Genomic DNA, 22,353 nt, shown 5'->3' with positions numbered 1-22,353 from the left:
TAACTTGTTACTTGTATGAATGGTGTGCCTCTCTTAAACTTGGCTTTGATGCTAATGAGTTTTACAAAAAAGTGGTTACTAATCCTATTCGGAGGGGTGCTCCTATCATGGGTGGACGAAAGTTCCTTGAACCCATGCTGGCTCCTGTACCTTCTTTTGCTAGAGCGTTGCAGCCAATGACAGGACCTGTTCGCATTCTGGACTATGAGTTTGTGGATGCTTTCCTTGAAGCATCCCTTATAACTGGGCAAGCTTTCTCTTCTAATTCTCTAGAAAATAATTAGGGAGATAACATTGTGGGCAATATCAACTTCAATGTTCATAATTTAGATGTCAACAACAACTACAATCTAAATTTTGCTCTGCTAGAAGAAAATACTGAGACTTGGGTACAGTCTTCTGATCTTACCCTTTGGGGCGTTATTAGCCAAAAGCAAGGAGAAAGGGAAGCAAGTTGTGAAAGCTGATGATTATGAAGTTGAGTAACGTAAGAAAACCACCAAGAGGGATGTATTTGTTGGGTTTGGTGTGTTGATTGCTTATGCAGAAGAGGAATTAACAAACTAATGTGATACTGCCTCCCTCTGCTAGTGAAGGCAACAATCTGCCAGTCAATGATACCTCTGTTGATGTGGGAATCAAACCGGGCTTGTCATCTGAAGTCCAAAAAATGCAACTATTGCTGACAAAAAAGAGAACTAGAAGGCCCAAGTACTGTTATCTGATCCTGCTCTCTCGAAGTTACTGAACATACTGAAAAGTGCAAATTTTCAAATATCCACTCCATCAATGTAAACAATGGTGGAAGCTTGGGTATCTCTGATGGTAATGAAGGTGCTGTTGTGGGTAATATGTGCAGTTGTGATGTCTCGGGGTTCTTCATTTCGGGTATGGAGGATGGTGGCGTCCAAGGTCGCAAACACTAGCGAACAACCCCCCCTTGAGTCTTTCCACTTTGCAGTTAACTCTCTTCTTACCTCAACACCTGAAAACCTGGAGCCCAACTACATGTCTTCTTGGAGGACATGATTGCTCGTCACGCCAACTTCTTTGGATACACACCGGTGGAACCAATGTTCGCTCCAACTTTTCAAGTTGATAATATGGGACCTACAACTATCGTCCCCAAGGTTTTTCCTTATCATCGTTACAGTGATTTTTAAGACCTGTGTATTGTCTACTTTATTTCAATTATGACTATTTTATTCTGTTTTGGTACAAAAAAGTGGCAAAAAAACCAAGAAATCGATTCTCTGATTAGGCTTTTTGTCCTTGACAAATTACTATTATTTTTTTATGCGAAATTAAGAGCTTGAATCACTCCAAACTGTTTGAGGGAAGAAAAAAAAAAAGCTTTTTCAAGTGTTATTCCTCAGTGTGCCATCACAATTACAGGGGCATTAAGGGTCAAAGGAGGACTTCTGTGTCTTATTTAAATGAATGGTAAAAGTATGTGTTGATACGGAATCTCGCTCGTCCTTCCCTGTCACGAACCTGCAAGATACGAGCTCGACCTTGGGGGGTCGAGATACGTCTCCGACGAACAAGTCAGTACCAATAATATGATCTCAACTACTCAATAGAGAATTCAAGTAATTGATCACAAGAAGTATGAATACCTGCCCTCTAGTGTTTACCAGAGGTCTTTATATAGTGTATGCCTGTATGGTGATAGAGTTATATTCGGAATAACCCTGCTTTGAGTTATTGTAGGAGAGTAACTCTTTAGAAGAGTCCTTTTACCTAACTAACTCTCTTCTCCAGTTGTTGGGTGGTAGGAGTCTACCTTCATGAGGCCATCTCATACTGCTATTCGGATGGATTTATTAGTGTGGTCGGTCCTACCATGAACCTCCTGGTCGGACCCTGTTAGGTTGTGAACCTGGTCGGATCGTGCAACCGCCGGTTCAGACCGGGGATATAGAATGACCATTTTAGTCATTAACAGTATGTAAAGGAAGTGCAATCCTCTAACTTCGTAGATAGAATATCGCAACTTGATTTTAGAACCTATTTAATAACCCATTGAAGAACGAAGAACAATTTTGGCGAAATTTGCCAAAAATTGTTTCGCTACAAGATTTTTACAATATAATTAAAATTCATTAAATTTTTTTGCTATGTCACTTCAACACGACAACTATTTGTTGTTGAGTCTATCTCTCAAAGGAAAAAAATTGGGTGTAGGTTTAAGTGACAGTTTTAAAATGGGCATTAATGGAATTTGACACTCTAAAAATAACAATGACAAATTTCGTAAATTTTATTGCAATTTCTAAATTTCTTTTAAAAAAATCGATTTTGACGAACACCCACTCATATTGTTTATACTTCCAAAAACAAGTTTTATCAAATGTTTAAAAATGTGTTTATGCTTCCAAAAACACTAGAACTATTTATGGTGTTTCTCAAAATAAAAATAATTGATAAATTATCAAATGACGTGTGAATAGGTTAGCTAAATGGGCTTTGAATATTTACGGTCAGATTTGTTAAATTAAATCTGAATCGTCCAATAATATTCCTATTTTTTCCTCTCATTATTTACGGGTTAGTTAAGTTTAACCTAATATCACCAGTTGCCGATTCTTGTTGGCGATAACATCTCTTTCTTCTTCCTTTATTTCTTCTCTAATATACTTTTCTACATTGTTCGACACTTTCTTCTTCCTCGGTTTCTTTTCTAATATAGTTCTTCTAAAGGTTCAACACAACTAATTTTCTAGAGAAACTTAAAGGAAAAAATGTTGGTTTTTGTGGGAAATTCACTGAACATAAATATGTGAGAATCTCTTGTTTGTATCCTTTGAGATGAAATTAGAAACAAGAAAGAGTAATGAGATCTCAGGGAAGATGAAAATTTCCTTTTCACTTCTTCACGAGGACAACAAAAGAATTACTGCAATCAAATGATCCAAATTTGATGAATGCAAATGAAAGAATTTTCAGAGCCGATGGAGATGGAGAGGGAATACAGGAAGAGATAGAGAAGGAATCGAGCATTGTTTTTTTTTTTTTGAAAATTTAACAAGTGTAGAAGGTTATCTTAATTAACATATAAATAATAATAAAAAATAGAAATTTTATCAGACGATTCAGATTTAGTCAACAGATCTAACGATAGAAATTTAGAATCGTTTAATATATTCACACGTCTATTCAGAAATTAAATGAATGAAGAGATTGACTTTGCCATAACTACTAATTTCAAAAGTAATTAATGAATTGTGAAGAAGGTTGCTTGTTAGGACTAGGGTGCAAATGTGCAATTGCAACACATGTCCAAATTGAAATATCACGTGAGAGGAATTGTTTCTCAAGGCTAGATTTTTTCTTTTTCCCACTAAGGCAAGGCGATCATTTTCATCCCCTATGGGTCTTTGGTCAACCCACAAGAAAATATTCTCTCTTTAGTTATTATATGACATGTGACATAAGAGATGATATGACATGACATGAGAGAAACGCAACTTAGTCATATTAGAAAAAGTATTTGTATTATTATATATCCTTAATGTCTTGATTGATAAGTTTATACCTAAATTTAATCCGTACAGAATCCGTGCCATGAAAATATAAACGTACCTTACGTACTAGTTTTCAAGCCACAAAACGACTTGACCGGGTCAATAATCTTGAAAGCGAATTTCTTTTCGTTTTCGGCGGTTGCGTTGTTCATTAGGAATCAAGGATTTTCTTGCAACATAAAATCAATAAAATATCCAACAGTTTTGGGGCTTTTGATTTTTCAAAATTTTTATATATTTTCAAATCCCACGCGTCTCTTCTCTGCTCCTCTCCTCTTCTCTTCATGGACATTTCCATTTCTATAAAGAATTGGCAGATTGATTTCAAGAAATTCGTAAAATCAGAGCAGGAGAGAGGGGATTCTATAACCAATTTTGTTGAGTATAGTTTATGCTTCATATTGTGTGCCAATAGATACAAGGGTCCATGTTTATTCAAAATTTCTTTACAATTTGGACTTGAACCCATGAATAATTATGGCTTAGGGTATCTGTTTTGAGAAGAATACAGTAAAAACCTAATATTGAACGTAACTTCACGTTGAAGACGTTGAAGTGAACCAGGGTAAAATCTGTCTCATTCTTCATTGTTTTCTATTCGATTTTGTGAGATTTGACCGCTCTTAAAATTTTCAAAGTAATGATTCTGAAAGTGATTGTTGTTTCCAAATTAAAAAAACCATGAGTCATGACTGACTGATCATCACATCAATTATACACCGAAGATTGATCTAAACTTCCTTGTATACACTTTGATAACGAAAATCTCTAGTCTTTTTGTGTCTTTGTCTTGGACGAGGACTTTGTAATCTAGCTACCACTACTTAAATCAAATTCCATGGGAACACTATATTTTGATAACATATCACCCATGCACCGTCCAAGGGAACGGTCTTTCTGATTAATCAAATTAGTTGATTTGGTTTTTGGTCGGTCGAGTTGAGCTCAGTATGTATAGGGTTTAAGGCTAATCGATGGAATTCAAATTTCAAAGAGAGCAAGTACAGACCATTTCCATTTCCATTTCCATTTCCATTTCCACCAGATCTAGTTGACGAGTGAGAGCTCCAGAAGCAGAGAAGCACACGCATCTGCATGAGCTTTGATTTGCTTTGCTTTGCTTCTTAAATCACCTTCTCAGTTCTCACTTCCAAAAACAATTTACACCAGATCGAGTTGAAGAGTGATCTCCACAGAAAGCAGCTATCATGAACTCTAATCACAGAGGAGAAATGGTGAATCACAAAACTATTAATTGTCTTTGTATGAAGAACCTCTGCTTCACTACCTCCATGGATTCTGCTATTACTACTACTATTACTGCAACCTCGCATCCTCCTCCTCCTCCTCCTCCTCCTCTTCCTCCGAGAAGCACCGGTTCCTTATCAGAGGAAGAGAGCTTGAGGCAAGCAGAATCTATCATCACCAAATGGAATCCAGAAACCTCCTCTTTCGCTAAAGTCACCTCTCTCTTCCACGAAAGCCGCCGTGAAGCCAAGGATTTTCTCAAATCCGTCAGGTATCTGCAACGCGCTATGCACTACTCCGCCTCCACCAAGCTCGTCCGAGCTCATAACCTGGTAGAGATCGCCATGAAGCGTTTACAGAAGGAATTCTATCAGTATCTCTCCACCAATCGCGACCATCTCGATCCTGAATCTGTATCCGCTCGATCCAGCATCTCCCGCGCATCCGCTAGATCGAGCATCTCCGACTACGAAGACGACGCCGACGCCGAGGAAGAGATTCAGGCCGCCGGGGCATCGATTTCGGAGGTCGAGCAATTCTCCGCACTTGCCATGTCGGATCTCAGGTCAATCGCCGAATGCATGATCTCCTCCGGCTACGGCACGGAGTGCATCAGGATCTACAAGGTAATGAGGAAATCTATCGCCGACGAAGCTCTATACAAGCTAGGAATCGAGCGGCTCTCTTCTTCGAAAATTCAAAAGATGGATTGGGAAATTCTTGACCTCAAGATCAAAACCTGGCTCAACGCCGTCAGGATTGCACTGAAGTCACTCTTCTCCGGCGAAAGGATAGTCTGCGATCACGTCTTCGCCACTTCCGCTTCCATCAGGGAGTCTTGTTTCTCCGATATCACTAAAGAAGGAGCTATGAATCTGTTTCGATTTCCAGCATTTGTGGCCAAGAATCATAAAGGAAAATCACCGGAGAAGACGTCCAGAATGCTCGAAATATATGAACTCATTTCCGAACTCTCTCCCGATATAGAATTCATCTTCTCCTTTGATTCCACATCTATTATTCGATCTCACGCTCAGAACTCACTCATCATGCTCGGCGACAGTATTCGTGCAGCGTTATTGGACTTGGAATCTGCCATTCACAAGGATTCATCAAAATCCACCCCAACACCAGGAGGTGGTCTTCATCCGCTAACCCGTTACGTGATGAACTACCTATCTCGCCTGTCAGAATACGGTGGAATCCTCACCGACATCCTAGCCGATTGGCCATTGCCTAAGCATGCATCTATCCCGGAGTTCTACTTCGAGAGATCAAACGCCAACAACAACCCATTGTCGGAGTTAACTATTCGTCTGGTTTGGATCATACTGGTGCTCCTCTGCAAACTCGACGGCAAGGCAGAGCTGTACAAAGACCCTGCTTTGGCATATCTGTTCCTCACCAACAATCTGGGGTACGTTGTGAAGAAGGTTCAGAAATCCAATCTCAGGAGTTTATTGGGAGAGGATTGGATGTCAAAGCAAAAAGAGAAGGTGAAAATATACGCTGCGAGCTTCGAGAGGATTGGGTGGAATAAGGTCTTATCGGCCATACCGGAAGATTCGACGGCAAGAACGATTTCAGTGGAAGAAGCGAAAGAATGCTTCAAGAAGTTCAATTCGGCGTTCGAGCAGACATACAGAACAGAGTCTTCTTGGATTGTTAAGGGAAAGAAGCTGAGGGAAGAGATTAAGGCGTCGTTAAACGAGAAAGTGGTGCAGAGATATCGGGCGTTCTACGGCGAGTATCGGGGTTTATTGAGAACAGAGAACCATCTGGAATTAAATGTCATGTTTACCCCCGATGATTTGGAGAATTACTTATCCCATCTGTTCCATGGAAATGGGAAGAGCGATTCGTCGTCGTCGTCGCCGTCGCCGTCTCCATCTCGTTCACCGGCCGAATCGCGAGGGAAAAACAAGATCTTCTAGCTGGTGATCCACGTTCCATTATATTGACTCTGGAAATTCACTCAAATTCAGATGATGCTTAAATAATTATATTTTGTATAGAGATAGATAGATTCTTTTAAATGGGTATATATGCATGATGAATACAAGTTTTTCCAATAATCCATTGATACTTGTGCCATTTTATTTGTAAAGATGTAAACATTAAATTTGAAATTTTAGAATTTAGTCTTTCATTTTCGAAGACCCACACTTTTTAGTGAGTAGGTCACAAGTTCGACTCTCTCTGGTTGGTTGGAAAGAGGTAATACTACATTCACATCCTATTGATTGGGGACGGTTCCCAAGCAAACCCTTGGAATCTCAATTGGGTCTCAAATCAACCCCCCGATCTGGGATGCTTTCCAGCAGCTCCCCTTCCTCTTAAAGTTTCTAACTTCATCAATTTCACAACAGCTTCCTGGAATAAGGATAAGGTGTTGGCTTGGTGGCTCGATGATATCCGCGCCAATATTCTCAAGATCCCTATCCCGCTCTTCTCTCAAGCCGATCGCACATCCGGAAACCCACTTCCTCGGGCAATTTCACCGTCGGCTATCAGATTGGCAACTTCATCTTTCTCCCCCTCCTCCTCAATACCCCGCCTTAATTGGCTTCGGAGCATCTCCCCCTCCCCCTAGAATCCTCCTTTTCCTCTGGAAATATCTTCTAGGCAAATTACCCACGGTGGATTTGCTCCATGCGAGAGGCTGTAACGTTCCGCTCCACTGTGGACTCCGTGGGTATCATCATTTCTCAGCACATCATCTCTTTATTCTGTGCCCATTCACATCCCATCTTTGGCATACCCTTAACCTTCATCAATGGGATCACTCACATCCTTTTGATCTCCAACTTCGAGACCTTGTCATCCATTCTGTTTGCCCTTCCCCTAACCGACTGCAGTTTATTCATTCCCTTATCGCTCTGTGGGCTCTTTGGAGCTATTATACCACGGTTATATACTCTTCCGAACCTCCCAAGCCAGGATGTCATGACACGTTTATATCATGCGATCCATGAATTCACCCCCTCCCTCTCGCCTCTCATTCACCTAGGAACACTTCCCCACTGTTCGATGGGAACCTCCACCTCCAGGCAGGATCAAACTAAACGTGGACGGCTCATCTTTTATCAATCCGAAACGCTCGGGCATTGGTGGTCTCGCACGCGACTTTTCTAATCAGGTTGTGTTTGCTTTTGGCCAGGGCACGGGCTGTCAGGACTCCTTCATTGCCGAGGCACTTGCCATTCGTCATGGTCTTCATCTTGCCCTCGACCTTCGGATCTCCCATATCCAAGTGGAGAGTGACAACCAATCGCTGATTTTCACTCTTTTGCAGCCTTCATCATGCAGTAGTTGGAAAACCTCACACCTCATCACCGATATCCTCAGGCTTGCAACTTCCTTTCCTGACTGTTCCTTCACCTACATCCCGGAAGCCAATTTTTGCAGCTGACGCACTTGCAAAATCAACGGCTATCTCACAGGACCGTTTCTTGTACCACTTCTCCCACCCCCCTTTCTTATCTTGAATTTTACTTTTTGACTCTCTAATGTGTAAGATCCCGCGGGGATTTCAGTTACATATATAAAGTTTTTATTCCCTACCAAAAAAAAAAAAAAAAAAGATAGTATCATTTACAACCTACTTATAATATATTCTCATCCAATAAAAAAAATTTATTGATAATTTCATTACTACTGAAAAATAATAGTAGTTAAGGAGAAGCTGAGTTGAACTCGTTTTCAAGTAATAGTTTCTTTCTGATAAACATTATGGAAGAGAATCCGGAGATTGTAGAGGATAGACTCCTACTTATTTAAGCAATGGAAGTTTGCTTTTCACAAAATTATATGTGAAACCTTCCTTTACAGATCTATGGCTTGTAAATTAGGGGGAAAACTTCAGGATAGGCTTTACGCTAATCCAAGCTAGTTTTATTTTTTTTTTATTTTTTAGGGTTAATGGTGTATTGTATGAATAGCCTACGGTCTATACCATCAAGCATTAACATTTCTTTTGTAGTTGTTGGTGCAGGTCGTTGGCAGGTTGTGCAATCCCTATGAAAGTTCAGGGAGCAATAAGACTGCACAAGGAGACATCTCAAGTTCTATGGAAAAAAAAGTTCCATGGTGTTTTGTGGGTTAAGAAAGAGGGGGGAAATGATAAGGAGGATCCTTGACTCCCTCAACCATGAAACCTAGAATTTTAGGGTCAATTGACTCCAGGGCTCTAACCCTAATGGCCTGACCCGTGACTTCAGCCAAACCTAGGTGCCAAATGTCAACCACACATCCACTTCTTGTACCTGTCACGCTCATAATCAAAAGAGTAGAGTCCCGCATCGCAACTTGCGGCATTTAATGTGCAGCATTCAAATCTGCTCGGTCTCGGGCTCAACTTCAATGCGCATTTATGCGCTGCTAACAGTAGCAGGTGCAGTATTTCAAGTCTATCTCGTCTTTTTATGGTATCCTGCATATATGTCAAAACATGCTTGTACTGACAGGACTCTACTGGCAGTGATTTAATAGATAGTTGCAGGCTTCGCCATGAAAGAAGCATAAGTTTAGGCTCATGAAAGATTACCGGTTAGCAGATACTGCAGGGGGTCTATCGGTGATGCTCAATTAACCCAGAATAAGTACCAGATAGTGATCGACATGTTTTCACTTGCATTTAGTCTGTTACTTCGGTAACATGTTTGCTATATGCTAATTGCAGGGGAATGATGAAGTGGGAAAGCAAAACCTATTGAGTTATTTTTTGTATTTACAATCCAACCAGTTCAAGTCATCATCTCCAATTACACAGCATCGACAAATTACATTGTAAAGAAACTATATCTAATAACATTTGAAAATCTGTGACCTATAAGATTAAGGAACCAAATTGTCAAAAGTAATCTCATGTGAGAAAGGATGCTAGTTGCAGATCAAAGTATATTGAGAACATAGAAAAAGGGTAACACATAAGGCGTAATTGTGGTATAATGAGCAAGCTAGCAGTCTGCTGCTGTTTCTGGTGGCCTTGGGATAGACTGCCATCCAGTACAAAGTTGGAGAACTTCTTTTAGAGTATCTGAAGGAGCTTCCACAGTCCAAGTCTGATAGTGTTCACTAGGATGAAATATACTTTCCCTTTCTGCCTCTGTCAATAGACAGCCTTGAGCTCCATTAAGGAACAGGTCCCCTTCAGACCTTAGGCAGCCTGAACCACCTTCTTCTCGGTCTGCTGCCTGCACGGACATCATTCGTGTCTCATCATGGAGAAGCTGTTTTAAATGAAACTTTGGTATACAAGGACTGATGAATGAAAGTTCATCCAGTGGGCCACCCAAAGGGATCACACCCCCTCATAACTAATTTTTGCCCAACTCAGACCAGGTCTTCTAATAATAAATGGGATAAGCTACATTTCGAATGTGTCAAGGATTCATGCTGAAAGGTATGGAAATTGCTTCAGTCCTGCACATAAAAGTCCTGCGCATTTATGCGCAGGATTGTCATGCCAAATTTCAGATGAATCCAAAATTTCGGTCAAGATTTTGATCTCGACTGTTGAATATCAATCACTGAGATCGAAATCTTGACCAAGATTTGATCCTGCAGCCAGGAATGTTTCGCTTGACAGTCCTGCACGTTAAATGCGCAGGACTGTGCAGGACTTAAGCAAGGTCTGAAAGGTATGGCTAAATTTTTTATGTTGTCAGCTGCAAACCTGATGCATCAACCTCCTTACCTAGCACTGGGGCCAGCAATCCTGACAGGTTTGACTCCAAGTTCAAAATAGACAGCACTAGTTTGGACTTTAATAAAAGCTGAATATTCTTGGTTCATCACAGGTGGCTACGTAATTCTGTTTTCGGAAAGCAGAAATTCTATTTGTTTTTCAGTTAGTTACAACTCCTTGATCAATACTTTCATACCTTTCGTTTATAAGCTGTTTAGCACTAAATGGTGTTGAAAACATGCTCAGCATTGTTTTCTTGCCTTCTTTGTAAATTCTATCAATATTTTAAAAGATGTTCTTCGTGAAACATACATCATTGAAGCAGTCAAGCATGATAGTGTTCCTCTGGTTCCAATGATTTCAAAGACACTACTTCAAGAGACCCTGCATCCCTTGCTAATTGGACAGCAACATGGGCAAGACCACAAAACCCTCATCTAGAATATCAAAAACACTAGAGATTTTGAGTGAAGTTATGTGCTGGCATATGCTAGTATTCTTCCTAGCTCCTAGCACAAAGATTTGCAAGAAAGAAGAAATTATGGAAGTGTTTTAAACTGGTTTTGAATGTTAGTTGCTAAAGGTTCTGTTCATGATGCATTTGCTTACCATCCAACCTTCACATTATTAGTAGGACAGTACCTAGTTCCATCAGGACACTGTTGACTTCAACTACAAAACTACAATTAATGCTAATTTCATATTATCTGTAACTTTTACCCGACTCCAATTAGTTGGGACATTGCTCAGTTGTGTTGTTTCCTTTCCCTAGATTGATTTAAGATACTGTCAGGCTTGTAGTAGAAACTACAAGCATTTAACATACATATATATATCGGGCTAGGAACCAGATACCCTTCACACCCCAGCTCAATTACAACACTTGCAGATGATTCTGTACCCCAGTTACAGTTACCTGGTCTGGCCTCGATACTTGTAAACTGCTCCAACCAAAAGGGTCAAGTGAGGTTCAGGATGAGGACAGGACAACATATTTCCTGTATATTAGCCTACTGAAGAGTTTTTCAACCAACAACCAACCTAATTCCCTAAAGAAGTCCATTCGAAATTACAACTGCGGAAAGGTACGAATTACAAGCAAAATTCTGTAAGAAGGGTTACAGAATAGGGTCACATAATTGTAGCATCTTGCAGATTCAGAAATTATGTAGTGGTTTTTCTAGATGGAATTCTCTTGATTAGGGTTAATGAAGACATTTCCCCCATAAACCATAGCAAGAGAGTACAAAGATATTGGTTCTTTTCTCATTCAGCTTTCAGTTTTGGTTGCCCAAAACAAAGAAACAGTCCTTGGGATCTCTATTCAACATGCCACTCATGAGGTCCAACACTCGGCAGATCCTTTAATGGTACACAGCCAGGGGTTGGCAGCCCTGATTAATAGAGCTCAAGGTCCAAATTAGTGGGACCTAATAAATAGCCAGGTTGTTTCCACATCCATGTCATGATACTAAATTAAGAGTTCCAATATTATTAGATACTGTATAAGGCTGTAAAACCAGGTGTATGGTACAACCTAATGCAGGCCTGAATTTACCCATGCCTCTCATCATGGTTCCATAATGGCCACAGTATCTGGTTAAGCTTGTAGTAACTGACCGATGTCCTACAATCTGCCCAAATTATTACGATAACTGGCCCAGAAGTAACTTTCACCAGTTGAATTCCCCTGCAGACTATATTAATGTGATCTACGATTCTACTGCATCAACACTGACAACTACCTACATCAAACTTACAAAGACATAACATCATCACTCATGCTTAAGGCCTGAGAGGTCTATAGATAAAGCCTCAATACACAGTATGCATATAAAATCCTGGTCACACTGATCAATATCTGATTTGACCCTGAAAAAAAATCCAGGTGTTATCAAAACTGGACATGCGCCATGCCATAACTATGAGAACTTAGTTGGGTATGGTAGATTGCTAAACTAACACCGTATTGTTCCTCCTGAACACCATATATAAGTATCCAACAGAGTAATTATCATCATTTAGCAAATCTAACCTATCTTAGAATATGAGTTTATACTGATTAAAGAAATCCAGATTTGGAGTGCATATTGGAAAAAATTGCATCTCAACCCACCTTTTCCTTTATTAACCCTTTAATTTCTTGATTCATAGTCTCCCTAGAGTTATGCTGAAAGTCATATTATAGTGCAAGGAGTGAACAACTCACACTTTAAATTTGTAGAATAAAAAATAAAACAAATAGGAAACAATCAGATTAAACAATTTGAATGGATACGCCAGGAAGGGTAGAGTAAACATGATACCTTCTCTGTAAGGTATTTAAAAGCCACCTTCTTCTGCCCTGCTTCATATATGTTGCACTGGGAGTATATCTGGCTCAAAGATGAACAAATAGACAAATCAAAGTCTGGAATGAGTACATAAATGTCTCTATGCATCACAATATGTAAATACAAAAGGTTTTACGAACATCAACCCGACAGTTCCTCTCTAAATCGTTTGTTGATTCTCTAGCCAGATACGTAATGCAGGGAAACCAAACAACCTGGTCACAGCCGTGTCTCCACCTAGGCCACATAAGTCATAACCTCACCATGTACCAGACCTGGTATGTCTACAGGTTGGAGCAGGTGTGCACCCAAATCCTACCATGTCCAGTACATATTGGTCTTATTAATTTCAGAAACCAGCAGTTTCACACATAAGCCATCAAAAATTGGTATCCTATGCCAGAAATTTGGCTATTCAAAATAAAACATCATATATTCTGAAACTGCAATAGACAAGGAAATAAAAAAATTGGAAGATAGTCATGTAATGCTAAATCTCTGACAAATATAATTGTGTAATAAATCTTAAAGTTCAATATCCTTGACACTGCATAAGTACTGTTGCACCAGCCTTAGAAAATTTAAGATCAGAAGATAATGAATTATAAGTTTTACCAGAGATGTATGTAAGTAAAAGATAAAACATAAAAAGAAAAAGAGAAACTGAAGTTCTACTAAACTTACTCAAATTCTACAGTTCATCCACCGGCCTCTTTTTTCTATTCATCATAGCACAATGAGATAAATGATACAAACCAATACAGCTTATTTTGTTCTCATTTTCCACTTTCATACAATATTCCTTGCCATGGCATCGGTTAAATTGTGGTTCCAACCACTGTAATGCATGATAGAGGCAGCTCATGTTGTCTAGAGATTGAAAAGTGAGGAAAAACAAATACATAAATAAATAAAGGGGACAGAGCCACGAAAGCACCAAGGTTCCTAGGCAAGCAAGGCACTTTTCCAGAAAAGATGCCTGGACACCTAGTGCCATGACTATTATGACCATGGAGATGGGGTACTTGATGATTGTTGGTCACCTATTCAGTAAGAAAGGCACATCAATCTCAAGTAGCAAAAATGGACAGATATAATAGGATCTAAAACATTAAGCCTACACCTACTAAAAAGGTTCAGTGTGGCAGGCAATCACTTAACTCTAGAACACTTGCCACCCCAAATCAGATTAGTTACACATGCAAGAAACATCCGAATTTATTTTCAAAATAAAAAAGAGTGGTCAAGAAACAGACTTCCTTTTGGCCACCTGGATAAAGTCAACTGCATTGAGCTACCACATATAGAAATTTTAAGATGGTTGCCAAATATACAGAAAGTTAGGCCGTTCTCACATACCATAAGCACGAAATACCATACCACAAAGAGAAAGTTCAACAAACCAGCAGATCTTTCCTTATCTTTAACTAATTTAGTTGCAGGGGTTAAAACTCATCATTACCTGTGACTCTACACTTGCGCACACAGCATATATACCCCAATTTCTGGTATAATTGTTGTACAGATGAACCTTCCCAAATCTAACACGGGGATGACGTTGTCGGGTTCCATCGAAAAAGCAATGGTGAATGGTCACCCGCATGCATCTGTCTCCAGTGTTGCTGGGGTCTGCACCAATAAGCATGGTTTTGTCGTGCCGCGAAAAATGACATCTACAAAGTAAAGAGTTAGATGTGGAACCAGTATCTGACCACAAATTACAGGTCTTATCCTCACCTTGAAACAGTAATATCTGTACTTTCACGTGTGATATCAATCAATCCATCTTCATAATCTCGCAAGCTGCAACGGTCTATCCATATATGCCTTGACTTGGGTTTTATTTGAATGCCATCAACATCATGTCCCCTGCCGCCTTCAAACTCCAGATTGCATACAATTACATGTTCACATTCTTTCAGCCTTAGACCTTTTCCGGTGAGTTTTATCCTTTGGCCCCGGCCATCAACTGTCTTGTATGATGATACATTCAAGTAAGATTGAAGCTCAATGGTGCCTGAAACTTCAAAGACAATCCAAAGTGGTTCTTTTTGACGACAACCATCACGAAGTGAGCCAGGACCATCATCTACAGAAAGGAAATGCTAAGTATGCACAAATCAAAATAACAGGAAGCAAGAATTTGACAAGCATATTTCAAAACAAAAGTTCTTTCTAGGCAAACCTTCCAATCATAAGCTGCACCCATCAAAAATAAAGGAATAGATCTGGGTGCCTCCTATGGTTTACTGCTGTCACTTTACTCCATTACCACCATACTCCTACTTGTTTCTAATGAGCTTGGTGATTATCACAGTATGCCTCAATCCTATTCTCTTTGTTTTGTGAATTGTGAAGCAGCTAATTGATACTCCCACTCACATTAGGATAATTTTGTAAGCACTTCGCAAATAAGGTTGCTGATTGTAGGGACTACATAGCCTAATTGTACAGTTTATACACCCAGCGATAAACATGTTCAAAGAATCAACACCTGGGAGAAGGGGACTGGTAGAGCGGCATTGGAAACAAAAGCCAAAAAAACATAAAAAATAAAGAAACCCGCATTGCACCAAGAATCCAAGTGCAAAAGAGAGAACAAAATGCAAATTGTAATAAGAATGAAGAAAGACATTTCCAAGAAGACACCAAAATCAAAGGAGGAAGAACAGGAAGAGAACCTGCCAAAGTGGTGACGTGATAGAGGGGTCCGTTAAGACCACCAATGGCGAAACGGCCGAAACCCTCGGCATTTCCGGCCAAGGCCCTCAAGCTGTAGTCGACAACGGCGTAGGGGAGAGAAGCCATTGACGTCGACGTTGAACTCTGCGCGTGAGAGTGAGGCTGAGAAGTTGTCTTGCCAATCTGGTCATATTTAGAGGGGTCGCTGCTGCTGCCGTTGTTCCTAGTCTTGCGGGAGTACCTGTCGGTCGCGAAACAGTCACAGACGTTACCCATAAGCACCAAATTCCTCTCTCTATTCAATGTTCGACAATAAAACCTTCATTATTTCGTGGAGCTCAGAATCGATTTTACACTTCGATTATGACGCCAGCTTCAGTTGTTCATTAAGATTTAGAAAGATTATCTTCTTCTTCTTCTTTCTTTGCCAGTTTGCCCCTGGCTCGGTCGCTCTGTCAGAGATTAACTGATTCTTTTTTTTTTGGTAAGATGAGATTAACTGATTCTCCTCTGCAGAAAAAGTACCAAGGAGAAATGGGAGACGATGAGCCGGGCCAACCAAGGTTTATGTCGGCGGACCGCCGCTCAGCTATTCTGAACCCATATGAACCAGTTCTGGTCTGGTTCGATTTACACTTTGATAAGGTACACATCAAAACCGAGCTAGATAGGAATAGGTTAAAAACGAGGTTTAAAGTATTGGTATCAAGTGTTGTATGCGTCAGGTGATTTTTAGAGACATATCATCCCGTATAAAATATTGTATCATATTAGTTAATATATTTTAGTGTAATTCAATAGAGAGATGTATCAAAATATATTGTATTGGTAGTCAAGTATGGATATACATCACTTAGTCCTGTGATAGGATCAATGTTATGAGTGAATAATTGTTGAAATTGGCTTTATGTGTTTAAGATTGAAGGTTATTGCTTGTGGTATTAATTTGATCAGCTAAGCATAAAAGCCGACTGCCTTCCAACTCACTCTAGTTCACTTGCTAATCATTCTTGGATCCTACCAATAGGGAATGCCAACACGATGGGCTTGCCCTAAACCTTAGCCCAACCGTTGGGGTATTGAGGTCAATTCAGGCCTTTAAAAATTATTTTGGTGAAGTCGATATTGCATTGAGATTCTTTATTTGACAGCCTAGATTATCTTGTAGAGATGGCCCAGGCAAGGCGAGCATGGCGGCCATGAGGCTAGTCCGAGGGTTGAATCCTCTCTGCACTTTCACCCAATCACTCCGCCGGCGCAAGTATCAAATAACAATGGATAACTTTATTCCAACAGGTAGGTCTTTCTTTCATATAGATTTTCTATTTCGAATTGCTGTGGTTGTGGTACCGAAAATATGCAACGGAAAGGGTGAGCAAGACACCATATACAATGTTGATCTCGTAATGGGAGTTTTCGTATAAATATGTAACTCTCATCTCAGTGTAATTGAATGTTATCTTTAAATTTAGTGGATGTTTGACCACTTTGAGCATTTTCTTTGACGGATTCCCATATAAAAATCTTGCATATCTCTTTGTTCAATTTTTTTTTATCTTTTCTTTCGAGTTATGTGAATATTGTTCCCAAGATTCCATGATAACACTAATCCCATAAGTCATTATCAATTCTCATTACACTCCTATCCTCTACTAATTGAGTAAAAAATGCCCAAAGCTGAAAATAAAACTTGATTTAAAGTAATTTTAGAATTTTATGTTTTTATACAGGATAGGAAGAAAGATCTCATAGAAAATTATTTTACAATACAACCCCTTTGACCTAACTTAAAGGGATGATAATATCCCTAAACTAGCTACTTTACATTTCTCTGGCTTCCATACATTTCAAAACCGACCTACACAAGTCATCTTTCATTGGAGACCATTTTACCATACCCTTCTCAATACTTAAATAACCAAATAAGAAGCAGGAAAACACTCTGTGCCAGGTTCTGGCACTAAAACATGTCAAACCAATCACCATAGTTATCAAATGTGAGGGCCTCCCAGTAGTGATCATCGCCTTCATTCATAAGGGCAACCTCAGCCTGTGACAGTACCTCCATACCATCAACCCAAGGGCTATCACCAGCTGGTTTCTGCTTCACTACCTCATCTATGCCTCCAGAAACTTCTTCCCCATCTTTACCTCGCGAGCTCTCCCAACACCTTGCAGGTTTGCTTATAACCCTGGAAGGGGTCATCATCATGGACACTTCAGTTTCTGGGTTGTGTTTGTTTAAACAAATCTGTATATAACCCTTGGTAGGAATCCGAGGCTCTGGCTTTATGACTTGAACCCTCTCAGGGATTTCTTTCTTATTAAGCTCATCACAGGCATCAGAAAGCTTTCTACTCAAGTGGGAATTCCAGTGGTTCTTCACATCGTTGGCTGTCCTTCCTGGAAGTCTACCAGCAATCAATGACCATCTACATGCAAAATAACATATCCCACTTATTCAATATCTTATGCAGAGAGAATTAACTAAAGAGAACAAAATTTTAGAAAAGAATCATAATATACGAAGAAATTAAAGAACTTGCCTATTGCCTAAGAGCTTGTGAAGCTTGAAGATAAGATCATCTTCATCTTCACCAAATTCCCCTAACTTGATGTTGGGAGACAGATAATTCAACCATCTCAGTCTACAACTCTTACGGCATCTCTGAATACCTGAAAGAATAGTTCAACGACCATCACTATAATTTCTCTATAATATTTTTTATTTTTTATCTGATTGATGGAATCGGGAATCACCAAAACCCATTTCAATTTGAATCGGCCGATTCCCAATTCTTAGAACCCTACGTATAAGTAATAATGAAACAAAAGAACAATAATAACACCATACCAGCCCTGGAAGGAATGAGATGCCAGCTGCCTGGACCATGCTTTTCCACGTATTTCTTGAGACGAAGATCTTCTTCTTTAGTCCAGGGGCGTCTTTTAGTAGCGGAGTAACGTCCCTTCATGTTCTCCACGCGGTAGACATTATGGTTTCTCGTAGTGTCTCCAACCTGTTTGTAGAAATGCCGAGCTTAAATAAGAAGAGCGAGCTCTCAGCTCACAGCGACCGAGTGACAGTGAATGATCACTGTGATATCTCAAGTAGATAATAAACTTGTCTGTTTTATCCATGTTTCGGCCTGTGTTCCTCTATTTCCATTTGTGGCGTAGAAGGTTTTGACTACATGATGGATGTCCCACTTTTAGCGTTCAGAGATGGGAGTTGAGAACCTGAGATGGCTGTGGGTTTGGATTATGAAACTTGGACGATCATTAGCCATATGATGGAGGAGTGGGAACACCAAAATCACCCGATTGGGTTCAATGGGTTCCATTAAAAGATGCCTAGATCAACTCCTCTGACCTCTAACCGTGGCTTTTGGAGTGTATCAAACTTACTGAAGTGACTCTGGATAAGATAAACTGGATATTTGATAATGACAGGGGAGTTTACTAGAACAAAGGTAATGAAACTTCGTGAGTAAGAAAACACCATTGACTACGAAGCAATCCTTCACTGCGAAGGAACCACACCACAGTACCATTTGCTACCACACACTCATATACAGAATCGCACTAGGGTTCTACTCTTTTGAATTTGGATCTCTCACAAAATTTCTGATGACGTAGTAGGGCTTGTGGTACCAACGTTGGCAGGTCACAACGTAATCAAAATTTTATTAAATTTTTTGTTTCGCTAAGTTGACGATTTGTGCATATGGAGGGAGCTTTTTTTATATATATATATATATATGCGAACCCAAGTCCTCCCCTAACGAGGTATCCTCCCCAAATTATTTTTTAAAAGCATTCAAAGGATTTTCCCATGTTTTCCTTTGGTCTCTATTAATTAATTGATTGAAAAATAGATCTAGTACTCAATTGTGAGTTATTTTTAATTACTAACAACATCTCCTACTTGTAAGATAGAGAAAAGAAATATCTGAAAACCCAATTGAGATTTACTGGAGAGCTAGTTGAAGCATTTGAAATATTCAAATATTTACTGTGGGTGTGCTTATAGCGCTTTTGAGTGGCAGCCTTTATTTAGAGACATAAAGTCCAAGGGGTTTAGTGGTTCAATCCTACGTTCCCTCCACATCTTCCCCATCCCCTTGGGCCTGTGGGCCCCCAATCACTCTGATTGGCATCATCATGGCCAATAAAAAAGAAAATTTAGCTTCAGGTCAAGGTCTTAATTTAAAATCTATATCATATTTGTTTGTTTGTAGAAAAAAGATTGGAAAAAGAAAATGGGTGGACACCATGTGTTTTGAAATTGAAGGACACAAAAGAGAGAGCACTCTGTGCTCCCCGACAGGGGTGATGATCCAAATTCTTCATTCAAGGCGATTCACCATGTCAATGTTAATTAAAGTTCGATTGCCTCATGAATATAACATTGTGAATTCATACCGTGTATTATTTACTGAAAAACTATAACATTTATACCAATTAAATATGTTAGACTGTATGACATAGTTGTACCGTTTAATAAATGGTACGATAATGATGAGTAAAATGATATAAATGAATTTTATCTTACCAACATTATGCCCAATATTTAACTCCACCAGTGTTTTGCTGTAAGTCCCAAGCCCGAGTAAAGGAGGAAGGTTGGTGCATCAGGTTGGCAGTTGGCACCGAAAAAAATCTAGCCAAACTTTTTTTTCATGGATACCTTGTGATACCCCGCATCTTTTTATATTATTATTTAATTATCGTGTGTGAATGTGTCAGTCTTTAAGATTATTAACGGATTCGATAATTGATTTGATGGTTTAATCAAATGATTTGAGTATAGTTAAAGGATAGCTTAAATGAGGCTAGATTCAATTGACATTTGGTCGAGGTCAGATATCGCTTGTGGATCCCACAGCAGTGGAATTAGACTAAACGGAAAATACGGAAATGATCAGCATGATTTTCGGAACCTAGAGGTACTAATATTAGCACCTCAGAGTTGCCCTACATAAAATATTACAGCGGGCCCATAAGCCCATATATATATATATATATATATATATATATATATTTTGGGAGAAGGTGACACCCCCCCCCCCCCCCCCCCACCTCCTACTTACGTGGGGGCTTAAAAAAAGGGACATGAGATAAAAGGAGAGAAAAGAGAAGGGTTTTAGATTTGCAGAAATCAGATTGCAGAAACAAAGGATAGAGAAGATAAAGAAAAGACAGAATAAGAGAAAGAGAAGCACCAAGCAATTAAGAGGGGAGGAGGAGAGAGAGAGAGCAGAGAAGAAGAGCATAAGGGAGAGAAGAGACAGAACGTGCAAGAGGAGAGAAAGAGAAGTGAGTGGAAGTGGAAGTGAAGAAATCCAGAGAGAAATTAAAGGCAGCCATTAAAGGCCTTAGAGGAGAACGTGGAGAAGAGGAGAGAGAAGGAGTGGGGAGAAGAGGAGAAAGAGGGAGTGGAGAGATAAGAGGAAGACAAGAAAGGAGAGAGAAGAAAACCGTGGGGAGGAGAGAGAAAGGAGAGAGAAATAAAATAAAATAAAAAGGAGAAATTCCCTGTTGGCTCCTCGCGTATTCGAAATAGCCAGTAATTGTTTGAAATACCGGAGGGAAAGCGGATTTTATCAGAACCAGGGTCAAAACACACGCACACATGGAGCAAGGACAGGTAAGTAATATTGACCAACCTGTAAATGTTAAGTGAGTGATTCCTTTTAGTAGACATACAACATGCACATGATAACATAATGACTATTCTATTTATTCATTTATGCAATTTATGGAAAGTGCATGATATATGTGTCTTTGTGTATTGAACAAATGCATGGGATTGAATGACAGGTTAATGATTTGACTGAACTGCTTGACTTGGAATGTTAATAGCATTCTTGAACTGTTAATTATGAATTTGAAAAGATGCTTATGCTTATCAGATATGGAATTGTCATGCTCTCATATTTAAATGATTGAATTGCATGAATTGTGTACAGATGATACTAAATGATGATGGAAATGAAAAATGTATATTGAAATGTGTAGAGCATGGTAATGCAATACTGTACTTGAAGATGAAAAGAGTAAAAGAAAAAAGAATAAAATGTAATGGCTTCCGTAAGTCCTGGTACTTATGTACCCAAATGGGAAGGTATGAAGCAAGACTGAAAAGTGAAAAGATTGAGTCTATGCCGATGGCAATCCACAAGGCCTTGTGCCTAGAAGCCACTTCGGTGGTGAAAAGATATGTGCATCCTTTGGATTTGCCTAGGCTCAAGACTATAATATCAGATAACATAAATGAAAATAAATTAGACAAAATGAAAATGGAAATGCATAATGTTATATGACTTTGATGTGATGCATGATGAATTGCTTGACTTACTTACAAGGTTGTGTATGTTGCTTACTGGGCTGTAAAGCTCACTATTGAAAATGTTGACAGGTCCTCAGATATGTGATAAGGGCAAAGGTGCTACCACTTGATAGTACTTTTAAAGATGAAGATGGAAACATTTTTCTTAACTGTTGTTGGTTTAACTGAACTGTAAATGTATATATTTTTTTGAAATTGTATGTACTTTACTAAACATTGTTGTAAGGTCAAATGTAAGCATAACAGGACTTTAGACTGTGTACATATGTTTATGATTTAAATTATCAGGCATGTTACTTTAAAGAATATTTAGTTTAACATTGGTTTTAATAGTTATAAACCGGTTTATTTAAGGAAGGAATTGTCACGTGCCCTAATTAAATGTCCATAATGTGGGCCCCACCAAGCCTATGAAAACTCGGGTCGTGACAGACCTTATATGATTTAGAATCGTTTTGTGCTAGCTAAATATGCTACAATAATAATATGACATACTTGTATTGTTTGGTATTTGATATAATA

General features: G+C 39.3%; 2 protein-coding genes and 1 pseudogene across 2 annotated transcripts; 1 reads left to right on the top strand and 2 right to left on the bottom strand.

Moving 5' to 3' along the window:
• Nucleotides 1-4,792: 4,792 nt before the first annotated feature.
• Nucleotides 4,793-6,709, top strand: LOC149023410 (exocyst complex component EXO70H1 pseudogene; annotated as a pseudogene).
• Nucleotides 6,710-9,235: 2,526 nt separating this feature from the next.
• Nucleotides 9,236-15,956, bottom strand: LOC149023409 (putative pectate lyase 4). The gene is made up of 5 exons (XM_089143948.1): nt 15,479-15,956; nt 14,535-14,886; nt 14,260-14,470; nt 12,771-12,839; nt 9,236-9,970 (listed from the first exon to the last, which is right to left on the bottom strand). The coding sequence occupies exons 1-5, from the start codon at nt 15,753-15,755 to the stop codon at nt 9,734-9,736; spliced, it is 1,146 nt and encodes a 381-aa protein (XP_089000074.1). The 5' UTR covers nt 15,756-15,956; the 3' UTR covers nt 9,236-9,733.
• Nucleotides 15,957-17,216: 1,260 nt separating this feature from the next.
• LOC149023408 (transcription factor MYB114-like) lies at nt 17,217-18,511 on the bottom strand. The gene is made up of 3 exons (XM_089142789.1): nt 18,334-18,511; nt 18,026-18,155; nt 17,217-17,911 (listed from the first exon to the last, which is right to left on the bottom strand). The coding sequence occupies exons 1-3, from the start codon at nt 18,452-18,454 to the stop codon at nt 17,440-17,442; spliced, it is 723 nt and encodes a 240-aa protein (XP_088998915.1). The 5' UTR covers nt 18,455-18,511; the 3' UTR covers nt 17,217-17,439.
• Between the last annotated feature and the right edge of the window lie 3,842 nt (nt 18,512-22,353).

This window comes from Hakea prostrata, chromosome 2, assembly GCF_041222555.1.
Source record: "Hakea prostrata isolate BN-2017 chromosome 2, UWA_Hpros_2, whole genome shotgun sequence".
Taxonomy (NCBI): domain Eukaryota; kingdom Viridiplantae; phylum Streptophyta; class Magnoliopsida; order Proteales; family Proteaceae; genus Hakea; species Hakea prostrata.
This window is presented reverse-complemented; position numbering and strand designations above follow the sequence as displayed.

Coding starts and splice junctions, on each gene's coding strand:
- LOC149023409 (XM_089143948.1), bottom strand. CDS start 15,755: ATGGGTAACGTCTGTGACTGTTTCGCGACCGACAGGTACTCCCGCAAG. Junction 14,887..15,478: donor TCACGTCACCACTTTGGCAG/GTTCTCTTCCTG, acceptor TCCTTTCTGTAG/ATGATGGTCCTGGCTCACTT. Junction 9,971..12,770: donor TTAAATACCTTACAGAGAAG/GTATCATGTTTA, acceptor ATGTCCGTGCAG/GCAGCAGACCGAGAAGAAGG.
- LOC149023408 (XM_089142789.1), bottom strand. CDS start 18,454: ATGAAGGGACGTTACTCCGCTACTAAAAGACGCCCCTGGACTAAAGAA. Junction 18,156..18,333: donor TCTCATTCCTTCCAGGGCTG/GTATGGTGTTAT, acceptor CTATTCTTTCAG/GTATTCAGAGATGCCGTAAG. Junction 17,912..18,025: donor CACAAGCTCTTAGGCAATAG/GCAAGTTCTTTA, acceptor TTTTGCATGTAG/ATGGTCATTGATTGCTGGTA.